The sequence below is a fragment of the Globicephala melas genome, chromosome 18, assembly GCF_963455315.2.
Source record: "Globicephala melas chromosome 18, mGloMel1.2, whole genome shotgun sequence".
NCBI lineage: Eukaryota > Metazoa > Chordata > Mammalia > Artiodactyla > Delphinidae > Globicephala > Globicephala melas.
This window is the reverse complement of record NC_083331.1, coordinates 38,364,857-38,379,083: the sequence shown is the minus strand read 5'-3', so window position 1 is coordinate 38,379,083 and position 14,227 is coordinate 38,364,857. Positions and strand designations below refer to the sequence as shown.

The 14,227-nt window shown below is 36.0% G+C and overlaps 1 protein-coding gene across 7 annotated transcripts in view; it reads right to left on the bottom strand.

Moving 5' to 3' along the window:
* PCDH9 (protocadherin 9) overlaps positions 1-14,227 on the bottom strand; it is a 976,220-nt gene that overhangs the window by 268,769 nt on the left and 693,224 nt on the right. Inside the window, exon 5 of one of the 7 annotated variants that reach the window (XM_060288146.1) lies at positions 2,971-3,134. The exons of the other annotated variants lie outside the window; for them this stretch is intronic. Within the exon in view, the coding sequence (XP_060144129.1) occupies positions 2,986-3,134 (149 nt within the window). The 3' untranslated portion in view covers positions 2,971-2,985. Of the gene's footprint in view, positions 1-2,970; positions 3,135-14,227 lie in introns of those variants that run through there. 7 annotated transcript variants of the gene reach the window in all.

The window sequence follows — 14,227 nt, the reverse complement described above, 5'->3', positions numbered from 1 at the left end:
ACAGCGATGTTCTTCATTAAACTGATTATCTTAGAGGGCAAAGTCCATGCCGTATTCCTTTCTTTAGCCTCTATCATCTAGAGTAATATATGAGTTGAAGGAAATTAGTTTTGGACTCTTATTCTGAGCATAGGCTGCCAACACTAAGCTTTGAATGCAATGTAAAACCCATTCTAAATTTGTTCCCTGAATCCTACAACAGCAGTTTAATTAACAAGAGATGTAGTCTTAAAATATAACTTGAAATTAAAAAAAAAAAATTGTTGGTAATGATGACTTTAATTTATATTATATACACATATAGATATATGTTATATAACATAAATATCTGTATATATTTTTTGTTTCCTCCAGAGCATGACTATAATATGTGAGTACTTGAAAAAACTGGCTGCAATAATAGAAATAGTTTTCCACTCAAGTATTAAGGTATAAACTCTATTTCTCAGTGTGTAAAAGGTGATTTACTTTGGGGTGGATTAACCTCAAAGGACAAAAAATAGGTAGTTTCTATTTCCATATCTAGAATATGTCACCACATTCAGAAAACAGCAGGAAATCAACCTTTTTTTTCACTGATAGTTAAACATTTCAGAACTGTAAAACCAGAATTATATTTTTAGGTAAATCAATGTGGTAGGATCAAAAGCTTTACATATATTATATGTGAATTTCTATTAAAACACAATAAAATATAAATAGTCCTTAATAGATTTAAAAGTAGTTTTTAATATAAAACTTGAGACTGAGATAATTAGATGCAAATTACATATAATTCAATGAAAACAAATCACATTTTGAAATTCTTTGAAGATATTTGACATCTGAACCTAAGAAAGTAACATTAAAAAAAAAAATCTATGAGAACTTCTAAGTAAGTTAAAAACTGTCTGCTTGGAGGAACTAACCTATGTCTTCAAAAACTCTAGAGATGTTCTGACCTTGAATCTTCCTTGGTAAGATGAATCATAGCAAGCACAATTCTTTATGCCAAAGAACAATTTCACTTTCTTCCAGTTTTTCATTCACTTTTTCCTCTCACTCTCATCCTTGACGTACAAGGGGCTGAATGGAATATAAGAAACTCCCAATTTAACATAGAGAATATAATTGAATAAATTATGTCTGAAAGTGTTGCAGTGGGTTTTCATAGGACATCTGAGGGTAGGTGATGGCATTATAATCTCTAGGCATGAATTTGTCTAAAATTATATTATCCAGGATAGGCTAGGTTATGATCTGATAACAAATTAATTCTGAAAATCTACTATTATAACACTATTAAAAGTTTATTTTTTTAGCTAACTTTACATGACCTTCATGGTTCATTCCATACAAATGTAGCTGTTCCATCTGGAACATGTAGTCTTCTAGGTCAACTGAGCTGAAAAAAGGTTAGCTTTTCCTTCACCTAGAAGCAGTACCCACATTTCACTGGCCAGAACAAGTCTGATAACCCTGCTTAATTGCAAAGGAGTTGGGAAATATAGGGAAGCAGATGGAATATTTTGGGTGAGAGTTACTCTTTCCATTAGCAATTAATAGCTTATATGTTGTAAATGATATTGTAATATGCTGATCAATTTGTACTAGTCAATTATTTTCATGATGCTTGCCTGAAGTGCATAATTTAATCATGAGCATTTCAAAGTAAAACTGAGGAAAATGCTAAATTATGGTTTTACATTGTTTTACTTAGGTCTGTAATTGGAAAACTCTCAAACTGTAGTTGTTTGGTAGGGGAACAAAAAAATCTTTCTACAATGTTTCCCTGAGACAGAAGAGCATATTATTTCATAACAAAAAAGGCAACCATGAAGTAGGAAGAAAAAAACCCAGGAACCTGTGTGACAGGTAAAACTAGATTGGCAGCTATGTTTTGTTATTTAAAATCAATACTTAAGAGCTTTTCCTTCTTCACAAAGATAAAGGAGTTATCAGAGCTAATAGTTGATGTGTATGCTTAGCACAGTTTTAACAGATTACAGGTCGATTTTAATTTTGCTTTACAAATTACAAAGGAGTCCATCAATAAGATTATGGACTAGAGATACCCAAATACTGCTGAGAAAGTAGTCTACCTTTTCAAGTTCAAATGGAGAAAAATATAAAGAGAAAAAAATTGCCAACACACAAGGAAAAGGAATGTGTTTTTTGTTTGTGTATAAACCATGCAAAACCCTCACTTATATAATTACACTGTAATAGAAGCTGATAATTATTTAGCAAAAAGATTTTGTAAGCAGTTCAGAAGAATTTCCTTGGTTAATCCAAAAAGGTGGCATTGTAAATGCTTTACATATAGAGAAATATTACTAGAAAACAATATAATCATCAAGACTTTTAAAATATAATACTGTAGCCTATTTTATAAATTTATATTTTAGGAATGTTTTATTATTAAGGATATTCCTTTCACAGAAAATTAGAAAACTTGAGAAAAAACATATGCTTTTCATGTGCTCATAAATATAGAATCATGTACATGACTACAAAATGACTTATTTTATTTTCCTTGTAACATACAGGAACCATCATTTTCCTCTGCACTATTTATAATAGAATTCCTCAATAAATCTGGTAAGCATTTTTAAAAACAAAAGGAAAATATAAAGCAAAAACCCCTCAAATATCTAGTCTATTATAATATAAATATTCATAAGTTTACAGAGGGCTGTTAGACTTTAAGAGTTATGACTGACATCTAAAGAAGATATGCTAAAAAAAGCACTGTCATATATGTAAAGACATATGAAGTGTTCCCATCCAAACCATGGTAAAATTGTATACAAATGTCAGAAATATGATAAAATAATGAACCAAGAATAGAAGTGAATGATAATAAGCTAGCCATGCTACAATTTCTTTCACTTTTATTACTAAATAGCACCATTATCACATGAAAGTCCCTTTAAGTAAAAAGACTCTGCTTTTGGAAATAATTTTACATACTATTACACAAATTTGTACTTTTAAAAAAGCCTTTTATGACATGAAAATTTTAGCATAGTCAAAATAGTGGTTGAAAATCCTGTCCCGCAGCTGCCCTGCAGGGAGTGGAGGAGAGGCAATACTGGAGTCCTCACTACACTTTTCTGAAGTCATTTCAGAGGGCCACTGGTGAGATCCATTCTCTGCAAAGCACACAGAAAGATGTTTCACAAGGGTAGAGTTAAAGAGTTGCTGAGGAAGAAAATACCCCCAAAGCCCTCTTTGGCACAGACAGGAATAAAAACCTTTCTTCCCTCCCTGAAACTTTCAGAAAGTGCCCTCATACACAGTCAGTTCCTCTGGAGCAATTGCCAGAGTCAGCGCCTCAAGCAGAGAGGGCAGGCGCTAACAGCAAAGGAACTCAGTGATGCGAAGTATGGGCTTCATCTGGAAAATGCTGGATTCCCTTCAGACCACTCCGGATGCAGTCAGCCAGAAGCTAAAATTTGGTTCTCAAGACTCCTTAGGGCAAAAGTTCAAATGGCTTATTCTATAAGTTGTTTCTAGGATTGTTTTTAGTTGGAATTAAGGAAACTAAGATTCTGTAAGCCGAATGGAAAACTTTGTCAATGAAGTGAGACATAATTATCTGGTGATGGTTGAAAGTTCTTAATTTGTGCTTCAATGACAAAGCTGACAAGCAGAGTTCTGAGAACTTGAGAAGTTGGGTCAGAAGGAATCCTTAAAAGGCTAGGAGTGGAAACTTCCCACTTAGTTTCTCTTGTGCAGTGAATTTGAAACCTGTTGTTGTCATTAGCAAGATTTACCTTTGATCACAACCAGAAGAGTAAAGAATAAAACATTAAACTCTTTTATTGACTAACTTACATCCTGTTAAAACCATTAATATGTTCACTTTCTTGGTACTTGGTAATCTTTTGATTTAGAAAAAAAAAGAAACTGTGTAAATGAATAAACTCCTAAGAACTCATATTTCTTTCTTTTTTATTTTTATTTTTTTATTTCCACAACCCTTCCCTGAGGTTTGTGTATGTTGGACATTGTGGTGTTTTAGATCACTGAGTGTACAGAAGAAAGAATTCAAAGAAAATATTGCTGTTCTTCAGTTTTGTTTGTGGAATTTGAAATTACTCAAATTTAAAATAAATTACTGGACTGTAGAACTCATATTTATTGAACCCGTTCTTTCCTATGACCACAGATTAGGAATATTTGCCTTTTGACCTTTTATTAGAGGACACGGTATGCTTGCTGTATGACTGATATTTTAGTATATGTTTAATTTAATTTACTCCTACAAATCTCTTGAGGCAGGCATTATTTCTATGTTAATATTATGAAACTGTACTTCATAGAATTTGAGTAAATATTTGACATCAAATAACTGAAAGGGTGGAGCAGGACTCAGATGGGGGGGTGCACTGAACACAAACCCAATTCTCTGTTAATTTCACCACAGTACATCTTCAGTGACCTTAACAGACACAGCCAAGGAGCAACATATTTTCATAGGTAAGAGAGCAACAGAAATTTAAAATTATAAGTATTGAGGGCTTCCCTGGTGGCACAGTGGTTGAGAGTCCACCTGCCAATGCAGGGGACCCGGGTTCGTGCCCCGGTCTGGGAAGATCCCACATGCCGCGGAGCGGCTGGGCCCGTGAGCCATGGCCGCTGAGCCTGCGCGTCCGGAGCCTGTGCTCTGCAACGGGAGAGGTGACAACAGTGAGAGGCCCGCGTACAGTAAAAAAAAAAAAAAAAAAAAAAAATTATAAGTATTGAGTTTATTGTCAATAATTGTTGTTTCTCATGCGTGCAATCTTTTAACCCTTGCTGGACCACCTAAGAATGGAACTTGAGCCAGGAACATTTCCTTACTAAGACATAAAGAGTCCTCACAGCCTGTCCTGGGCTTACGCCTCCTTTGGGAATATATTTCCCTGTTCTGGACTTGATATATACAGTTGACCCTCATCCAAGGATTCAACCAACCTCAGATCAAAAAATTCCAAAAAAATATTCTAGAAAGTTCAAAAAAATCACAAAACTTGAATTTGTGACACTGGCAACTATTTACATAGCATTTACATGGTATTTACAACTATTTACATAGCATTTACATTGTATTAGATACTATAAGTAATCAAGAGATGATTTAAAGTATATTGGAGGATGTGTGTAGGTTACAATAAAATATTATGCCATTTTACATAAGGGACTTGTGCATCCATTGATTTTGGTATCAGAGGGGTGATGGAATCAATTTTCTGCCCCCACGGACACCTGATACCATGGGACAGCTGTCCTTTTTTTCATTCTCTTTATTAAGCACATGTATCAGTGTCCTCAGTCACACCCTCAGCTTTCTGTATTTCAGATCCCATAGGGGAGAGGTTGGGGTCATTTTATTGTGGCAGAAAGTGTGGGCTCTGTAGCTAGGTCTGCCTGGGCTATGGAGCAGATCTGCTGGCCAGGAGGGACCAACACAGGGCAAGAGACTGGATCTCATGTATACTCTCCTTTCTTGCTGTAAGTAAGGGCTGCACCACTTTTGCTGGATGTATGTGTTTTCTATTCTCAACAACATTTAATCATGCACAGATCTCTTCCCTGGGTGGAACTTATCTGCCTTTTAATCTTTTTCATTTTTTTAATTTTATTTATTTTTCACCGTGTTGGGTCTTTGTTGCTCCACGCGGGCTTTCTCTAGTTGCGGCAAGTGGGGGCTACTCTTCGTTGTGGTGTGCGGGCTTCTCATTGTGGTGGCTTCTCTTGTTGCAGAGCTCAGGCTCTAGGCACACAGGCTTCAGTAGTTGTGGCTCGCAGGCTCAGTAGTTGTGGCTCATGGGCTTAGTTGCTCTGCAGCATGTGGGATCTTCCCAGACCAGGGCTCAAACCTGTGTCCCCTGAATTGGCAGGTGGATTCTTAACCACTGAGCCACCAGGGAAGTCCTCTCTGCCTTTTAATCTTGACTGCACAGCCTGGCCTGTGAATTCACAGAGAATGGCATAACACTCAGCTCTGGATGTCCTAGTAGGTAATTATGTGAATTCACATAAATGGCCTATTAATAAAATTGGCAGCAAGCTACTCTTGGATTGCAGAGTTGAAAGAGTAGACTTAACTCAAAACATCTTTGTCTTCAGACCGTAACTTAAAATATCTTTTTGGGGCTTCCCTAGTGGCGCAGTGGTTGAGAGTCCGCCTGCCGATGCAGGGGACACGGGTTCGTGCCCCGGTCCAGGAAGATCCCACATGCCCCGGAGCGGCTGGGCCCGTGAGCCATGGCCGCTGGGCCTGCACATCCGAAGCCTGTGCTCCGCGGCGGGAAAGGCCACAACAGTGAGAGGCCCGCGTACCGCAAAAAAAAAAAAAAAAAATATATATATATATATATATATATATATATAGTCTTTTTGATTTAAGGTCACTTTATCTAACTTCTACTTTATCTAAATTCTACCATTGTCACTGCCTCACTTCTACTACTGCCCTGTCACCTCTCTACCACACCTGTAGAAATGCAACCCAATATGAGTCCAGAAGTCAGGGACTGTGCAGTTTAGGGATTGTATGAATCATGTAAAGCACTAGTTAGCATAAAATATATTTAAAAGGGATAAAGAAAAGAAAGATATTCAAACTCGCCATAAAATGTAAATCTATTATCACTGATGATGTCATCATTCCTGATACATTTCTTCTGAGCCCAGCATGTAGGTTGCCATGTTTCCTACATCATTAAATCTTTAAAGAGCTCCTAGTTTTAGACACAGACAGATCTCAGTAAAGCAGATGTACTAAATGCATGGGTGGTCAGAGCAGAGCTGTCTCCCTTGCATAAGTAGATGGAGAGTTGTGAAACTGAATCACAGAGACTCATAGAACCATACCAGATGAGAAGGAATAAAACAACTAGCAATCATAGTTCCACTCCTTATTTATATTAAAATTTGGTGTATATGTATATATAAGTATCTGAAATATATATACATAATGCATAGGCATACACTTATATATATATTGCATATAGTAATACCCTAAACAAAATTCAGTTTAACATGTCCTCTAAAATCTTTCTTTTTCTAGTTAAATATTGACTTTTGTGAAGATCATCTAACATTCATGGGTTTTTCTGGACACCATTCAGTCCCGAGAGATTAGAGAGCAGAGACTGACATCTTGACTTTGATGTCTCATATGTTCCTCTGCCTTTATTATCCAAAGTAGAACGCTTGTTAATTCTTCCCATCCCTCCCTGTGGAAACCTGTCTCTGCCCTGTTTCTGTATCCCAGTTTTCTTCACAGCATCACTATCTACCCAGAGGTGGGGCCAAAAACCTAGGAGTCATTCTTCCTTCTCACTCCGCACAGATAAATTCCATCTACTGGCAAGTCCTGGTGGCTCTAAAATAGACCTTGGGCATCCACTTAGCTTCTATCCCTTCCCTCCTACTGTTTTAGCCCAAACTACCATCTTCCACCTGGGCTGCACTGTATGCTCCACACAGTCCTGCCTGCTTCTGCAGGGAGGGGGCGCTCTTAAAGTCCATCTCCACTTGAGCCAGAGGGACCAGTCAACATTATAAAGGAGAGCTTGTCCTTCCCCTGCTTTAAAACTCACAGTATCTTCTCCCTGTGCTTAAAATAAAACCTGAACTCCTTATTTTCAGGACAAGTTGCTGTGTGATTTGTTATCCAATCCCCGCATCACCCACCATGCTCAGCCTTACTCACTAGGCTCCACCTAGGGGTCTTCTTTCTTTTCTTCAAGACAAAAGCCCATTCAATCTTCAATACACTTGCATGGCCTTCTTTTGGAATGCTCTTTGCCAAAATTGTCCTACCCTGGAGACTTTACAGTTTTCAGGTTTGGGCTTAAATGTTGTCTTTTAAAGAGTGATTTCTTATCTAGCCATTCTAGATTATTAGCTGCCTAACAACCCACATACTTTCTTTTCTTTTTTCTTTTTTTTTTTTTTTGTGGTACGCGGGCCTCTCACTGCTGTGGCCTCTCCCGTCGCGGAGCACAGGCTCCGGACGCGCAGGCTCAGCGACCATGGCTCACGGGCCTAGCCGCTCCGGGGCATGTGGGATCTTCCTGGACCGGGGCACGAACCCGTGTCCCCTGCATTGGCAGGCGGACTCTCAACCACTGCGCCACCAGGGAAGCCCTCACCTACTTTCTTTTGAATCATATTATCCAGTTTTATTTTCATCAAAGCACTTGTTGCTATGGAAATCTTATTATTTATATAGTTGTTGTTTTTATTGTTTTTTTTTTTTTTTAATTAGTTCCAACCTCCTATACTGCAGCCCTTTGTAAAAGCCATTGTCTGTCATGGCCCACTGTATCCCCAGGAGCTAAAATGTGCTTGACAGTGGTCCATGCTTAAGAAAAAAGTGTTGGATGAGTGAAAGGGCTTTCAGATTCAATCTTAAAAGCCTACAGATCTAAAAGAAACAATGACACTGACATCCCGTTTCAACATCCTTTTGATATTCTCTTATACCAATGTCTTGGCAAAGATTTTAAACATTTTTAAATATGGCAAAAAAGACTGATGAACCAGAAGTGGGAGGATTACTACATGTGACAGCACCAAAATGACAAAAAAAAAAATCTTCTGAAAATGCAAGATATCTTCTAGTTATTTGAATTATCCTCTCTGAAAATAGAATATTAGTCATAAAACATTCCACCTAATTGCTGAAATACCAGCACATTTTACTTTTTCCCTGATGAATAGTGAGAGAATAGCAAGTTCTCTCTCACAAGTGATTTTCTCCCTATAGCTTTCATCAATCTCAGAAACGCTAATAAAAATTGAAACTCACTCAGACATATCATAGCCATGATGTTATTTATTTATTTATTTATTTTAATTTCGATGCCCTGAAGAATTTTGTTTTGTTTTTTTTTTTTTCCTTTGGTCCATAAATTAATGGAAGGGTTACACTCATCCACACAGATGCAACCTCTTTCCTCTCTGAGAGACATCATGGGGAGAATATTCTTCCCTTAGGAAGTTATATAAATATAATACAATATCATAAAATTTGTACACATTCTTTTAACTGTTTCAGATAAATAAATGTACATGCTGAATAGCATATACTCATTTATGTTGGATTGCTACTAAAATGCTATATAAATCATTTTTGTTTTTAAATTGCTACCTCTTGACATTGTAGTCTCACATTGATCCTAATGCTGATGTACAAAGTTTCACTCTTGTATTGAGAACATAACAGCATGCAAATAAATAAACAGTGATAACAACTTAGCTGCAGAAGAATAATTATCTATTTTTATGATAAAGATTGTTCTTTCATTTTCATGAATGGATGTGCTCTCAAGATTCACAGGGTGTGATAAAGAAAAGCTCTATGAGAAGCCTAGAGACTGCAGTGAAACAAACTCCTGTAATGCATTTTCTCAGTCCTGGGTTCACAGAAACTGGGAAGAGTGGCAGGTTTTGACTTAACAGCTGTTCATGCTAGTACAGAGAAAGTTTCAAAGTTATCTCCATCTTAGATCTCATGCTCGGCTTTACATCTCTCATGTGATCTTACCTTCAAGCCCTCCTATCATTCATCATTTTCATACTCAATTATAAGATTTCTTTTAGTGCTAAAAAGGTTATTTTATGAAAGCAAACACATGTTTTGATAAAACCTATGGCAGACCCAGGTTCCTTAAGAAAATACAGACATTCACATACATTCCTGTGTATTTATATACATTCTTTCTAGAACATTGGTCTATCAGACTATAATATAAAGTGTCAACCTATTCATTGTTCTAACATCTGGCCCCATATTTCCTCTACTTGAAAGAGACACTCAGACTAAAGAAAATAGCAGCAAGGCTCTAAAGCAAAAATAGAGAAGTCCTCTCTTGCTCTGCCTGGGAGAAGAAATTCTTGGTTTGTGTGTTAGTTGTTTTGCTGCAGGGGGTGGGAGGGTGGATGGAGTGAGGATAGCAGTGAAGGGAGAGATTTGTAGAAAAGACAAGAAGAAGGCGTGAAGATCAGTCTTCAGGGTGGGGCTGGGCTTAGGAGAAATTCAACATGGTAGAGTCCCCAAAAGGACTTTTAAAAACATGAAAGCTTAATGTCAATTTGAAGTTATTTGACCTTTGATTTGCTCTTCAGATTTCTCTCCATCTAAGAAAAAAAAAAAAAAGTCTACTGCATTGAAAGATACTTTTAGGAGTGTGTGTTTCTTTTTATAAAAAAAAAACAAGAAAGCAACCAAGCAAGGTAAAGATCTTTGGGTCACTAGAATGGAGCTAAAGAAGCAAACTTCTGGAAGTAGACCAGCCATAAGAATGCAAGCCTTCTGTAAATATCCATAATATGTGGGGAGAGCTTTGGATTTCCACAAGGTAACCAGGGATGTCGATTCAATTTTACCTCCATATCAAGAAGCAAAGTGCTTTTAGATGACTTCTGTTTTCTACGCACATGCCTTATCTTATTAAGAAATAGTGATAAGGTCTGAGTAGATTGTCTTTCCCTTTCTTCACACTAAACAACTAGGTAGTGTAAATGTAAGAATGTATGGCACAAAACTCAAAGAAAGTAAAATGACTACGCCAAAATGGCTATATCTTTTACATGAATTTCTTTTACTAACAGTAATGTTGCTTGTCAGGGACTTAATAGTTGATATGTCAAAGCAATTTGGCCTGTTATTTTTTGTTCTGAAATAGAATTACCTTTCATGTCTTAGAAACCAAATAAATGGCTAGTCTTGATGGTCAATTACGTCATAATTTTAACATCTAACTATAATTTTGTTAGATAGAATCATATAAAAAATCAGGCTCAAATTTTTGATGCATTCATTTAATTATATACCAGGAGTAAAACATAGTGTTTTAAATGTTAATGCAGACCATTTTGACATCTCACAGTTATACAAACAAACTGCAGTTAGCAAGCTGTGGAAGGGGATGATAGGATCTCAGGAAATCCACTGGGATTTCTGTGGTAAATATAGGTAAAATAAAAATGGTACATGAATGGAAGAAAATAGTGAGCAAAAAAAATGTTTCTTCTGAAGTTGTAAAAAATCCTAAATTGTTTACTGGAATTTCAGCCAGTCCTAAGGGAAAAGTCTTTTTGACTCAGAGTTGTTCACTTTAAGTCAATTTTATTCAGAAGGTGCACTGAGTATTTTTCTGGGAAGAACACTGTGCTGGATGCTACACAAGATATGATAAAATCTACATCACTTTATTCCTCAAGGAGTTTACTTTCTAGTTGGGGACAAAGTGTTTGCATGTATGACAGTACCAAACTAGATGTGAATAAATATGTATGGTATGGGTTATGCAGTTTTTAGGGTTGTTTAACATTGTTTTTTTAATCAGCTCCTTTCTCCCTTGACACGTCTTCTTTCTCCCTTTTCCATCCATTACATCAGAATGTCAATCACTGACTGACCTTCAATTATTGTTTTGATTTCTTTCAATTTTACAACACAATAAATCCATCCTTCAGCTACTAAATCAATAGTCTTGACTCAACAAATGATATTACAATGCAAATTCATGATCCTAACAAACAAACGCACAGACCTCCAAAGCCCTTTCACTTCTTTCTTTTGAAAAATGGGCCAAGAGGTCATATTTGGAGAAATATTTAGTGAAACACAATTTACCACCAATATCAATGACTTAACGGAAAGTTTTGTTTAAAACTGTCCAAAGTACAATTTTAAAATACAAAACCAAATGTAACTGATGTTACAATCAGTGACTTTTCTTTTTACTATCAAATCACGTAATGAAGAAGAAATTATACTTGTAAATCCAGGAAAATTGTAGTGTTTATAGGGTTTCTGCTGTGAAATTTTAATTCTTATTATATAAACCACCTATAGTCACATCTATGCCAGCCTAATCTAGAACTACTTTTTATTAAATTTCTCTGGCTTATATCCTATTTCTGTTGGTTTGCATCCAAACCCTAAAGAATTGTTTAATAAGCAAGCCTACTGTGTGTTATTCTGCATGTTATGGACTGAATATGCTTCTCCTCCCTTGAAAAATTCATATATTGAAGCCCTTATCCCCAATATTACTATGTTTGGAGATGAAGCCTGTGAGGAGGTGTTAAAGCTTAAATGAGGTCATAACGGTGAGGCCCTAATCTGAAAGGTCTGGTGTCCTTATAAGAAGAGGCAGAGACACTGGAGCTTTCTCTCGAGCAAGTTAGGACACAGGGAGAAGGTGGCCATCTACAAGCCAGGAAGAAACATTCACCAGGAACTGAATTGGCTAGCAGCTTGATCTTAGACTTCTCAGCCTCCAGAACTTTGAGAAAATGAATTTCTGCTTCTTAAGCTACCCAATCTGTGTTATTTTGTTATGGCCTTCCAAACAGACTGACACTGCACCATTAAGACGTGGTGATATTTACACACACATACACACATGCATACACACACGCACACACACGGTGGTTTGTAAAGACTGTGTAAAGAATATTATCAATAAGGGGCAACAAAATTCAAATGTCCCTTTAATATATAATGGCAGTCAAAGAAGGAAACAGCAAAATATATTCATGAAACTATATAGGTACATTTGGAGCAACATTCTGAAGGAAAGGAGGGATATAAGTTTGTGAATGGAAGGTGAAAATTATTGGACAGTCTGGAAAGTAGAAGGTTTCCTCACATTGCTTGGATGTAGGAGAGATGGATCTTGATATGCAAATACTAAGCAACATGTACCATGAAATATTGGTATATTTGGACGTTCTATTAACTGTTTCCTTTCTTTATAAATTATCATTTTAGGAACATTTTAAAATGCAGATAAATAAAAATAAATTACAAAGTCACCTATAATACTACTCAAAATTAAACATAATTATCATTTTGGTGTTTTTCTATATATATAATATATAGTATATACAATAATATAATGCTTTTCCACTTAAAGACATATCATGAATTATTTTCAATCTCATTATATACTACTCTTACTCAATATATTTCTGCAAGTCCACTCCACACTAAAAAAATTGTGTATTCAAATCACCACCTATGGATTTCTTGGTTGTTTATTGTTGGGGGTGTTTCTATTTATGAAGAACATTCAGAGAATTTGTAGGTTTATTAGACAAGAGATGGGATGGTCAAAACTTAACTGAAGACAGCACCAAGTGTTGGTGACAATGTGGAAAGATTGGATCCCACTGGGTTTACAACTAAATTTCCACATTGGATACATTGTTGTAGGAATGTAAAAGGGCACAGCTCCTCTGAAAACAGACTTTTCAAGTGTTATAAAATTAAACCTGAAATTACCATATGACTGAGCAATTGCACCCTTGATCATTTATCCCATAGAAATAAAAACTTATGTTTATACAAAAAACTATAGACAAATTTTCTGTAGCAGCTTTAATTTTAATTGGCAAATCTGGAAACCACCCAGATATCCTTCAATGAGTGAATGATTTAACAAACTGATATTACAAGGCAATACTACTCAGCAATAAAAAGGAACAAACTATTGATACACACAACCAGTTGGACAAATCTCCAGGGAATTATGCTGAATGAAAAAAGTTCATACCAAAAAGTTAAGTACTATATGATTCCAATAATATAACATTTGTGATTAATGGTTAACAGGTGTTAGGGGTGGATTGGAGAGGGGAGGGGCCAATGGGAAAGAGGTATGTATGGTTATAAAAGGGCAATAGGAGAAATCTTTGGGTAGTGGGAACTATTTAGTATCTTGACTGTTGTGGTGGATACATGAACATACCCAACAGACAAAATTGTATAGAACTAAATACACCACACACACATGTACATGCACACACACACACAAAAAAAAGTGCCAGTAAAACTGGTGAAATTTGAATATGATAGGTAGATATTGTAAATGTCAGTATCCTGATTGTGATATTATACTACAGTTTTTGCAAAATGTTAGCATTTAGTAAACTAAGCAAAGTGGATTAAGGATATCTCTATTATTTCTTAAAACTGCATGTGAATCTTCAATTACCTCAGTAAACATTTCACTTAAAAATTAATTGGAAAAGAAGATTCATAGTGAAAACAAAGTAGGGACAAGTGAGATTTAGGAAAGGAAAAAATAAGTGGTTAGCCCTAGAAAGTGGTTAGCAATTAGGTAATGGATTTTGAAAACAGAATTGTAGAATTGTAGAGGCTGGAGTCTACAGTATACACATATGACAGCTTCACAACATAAAATAAGAAGGTATTTATTTCATTTGTGAATTA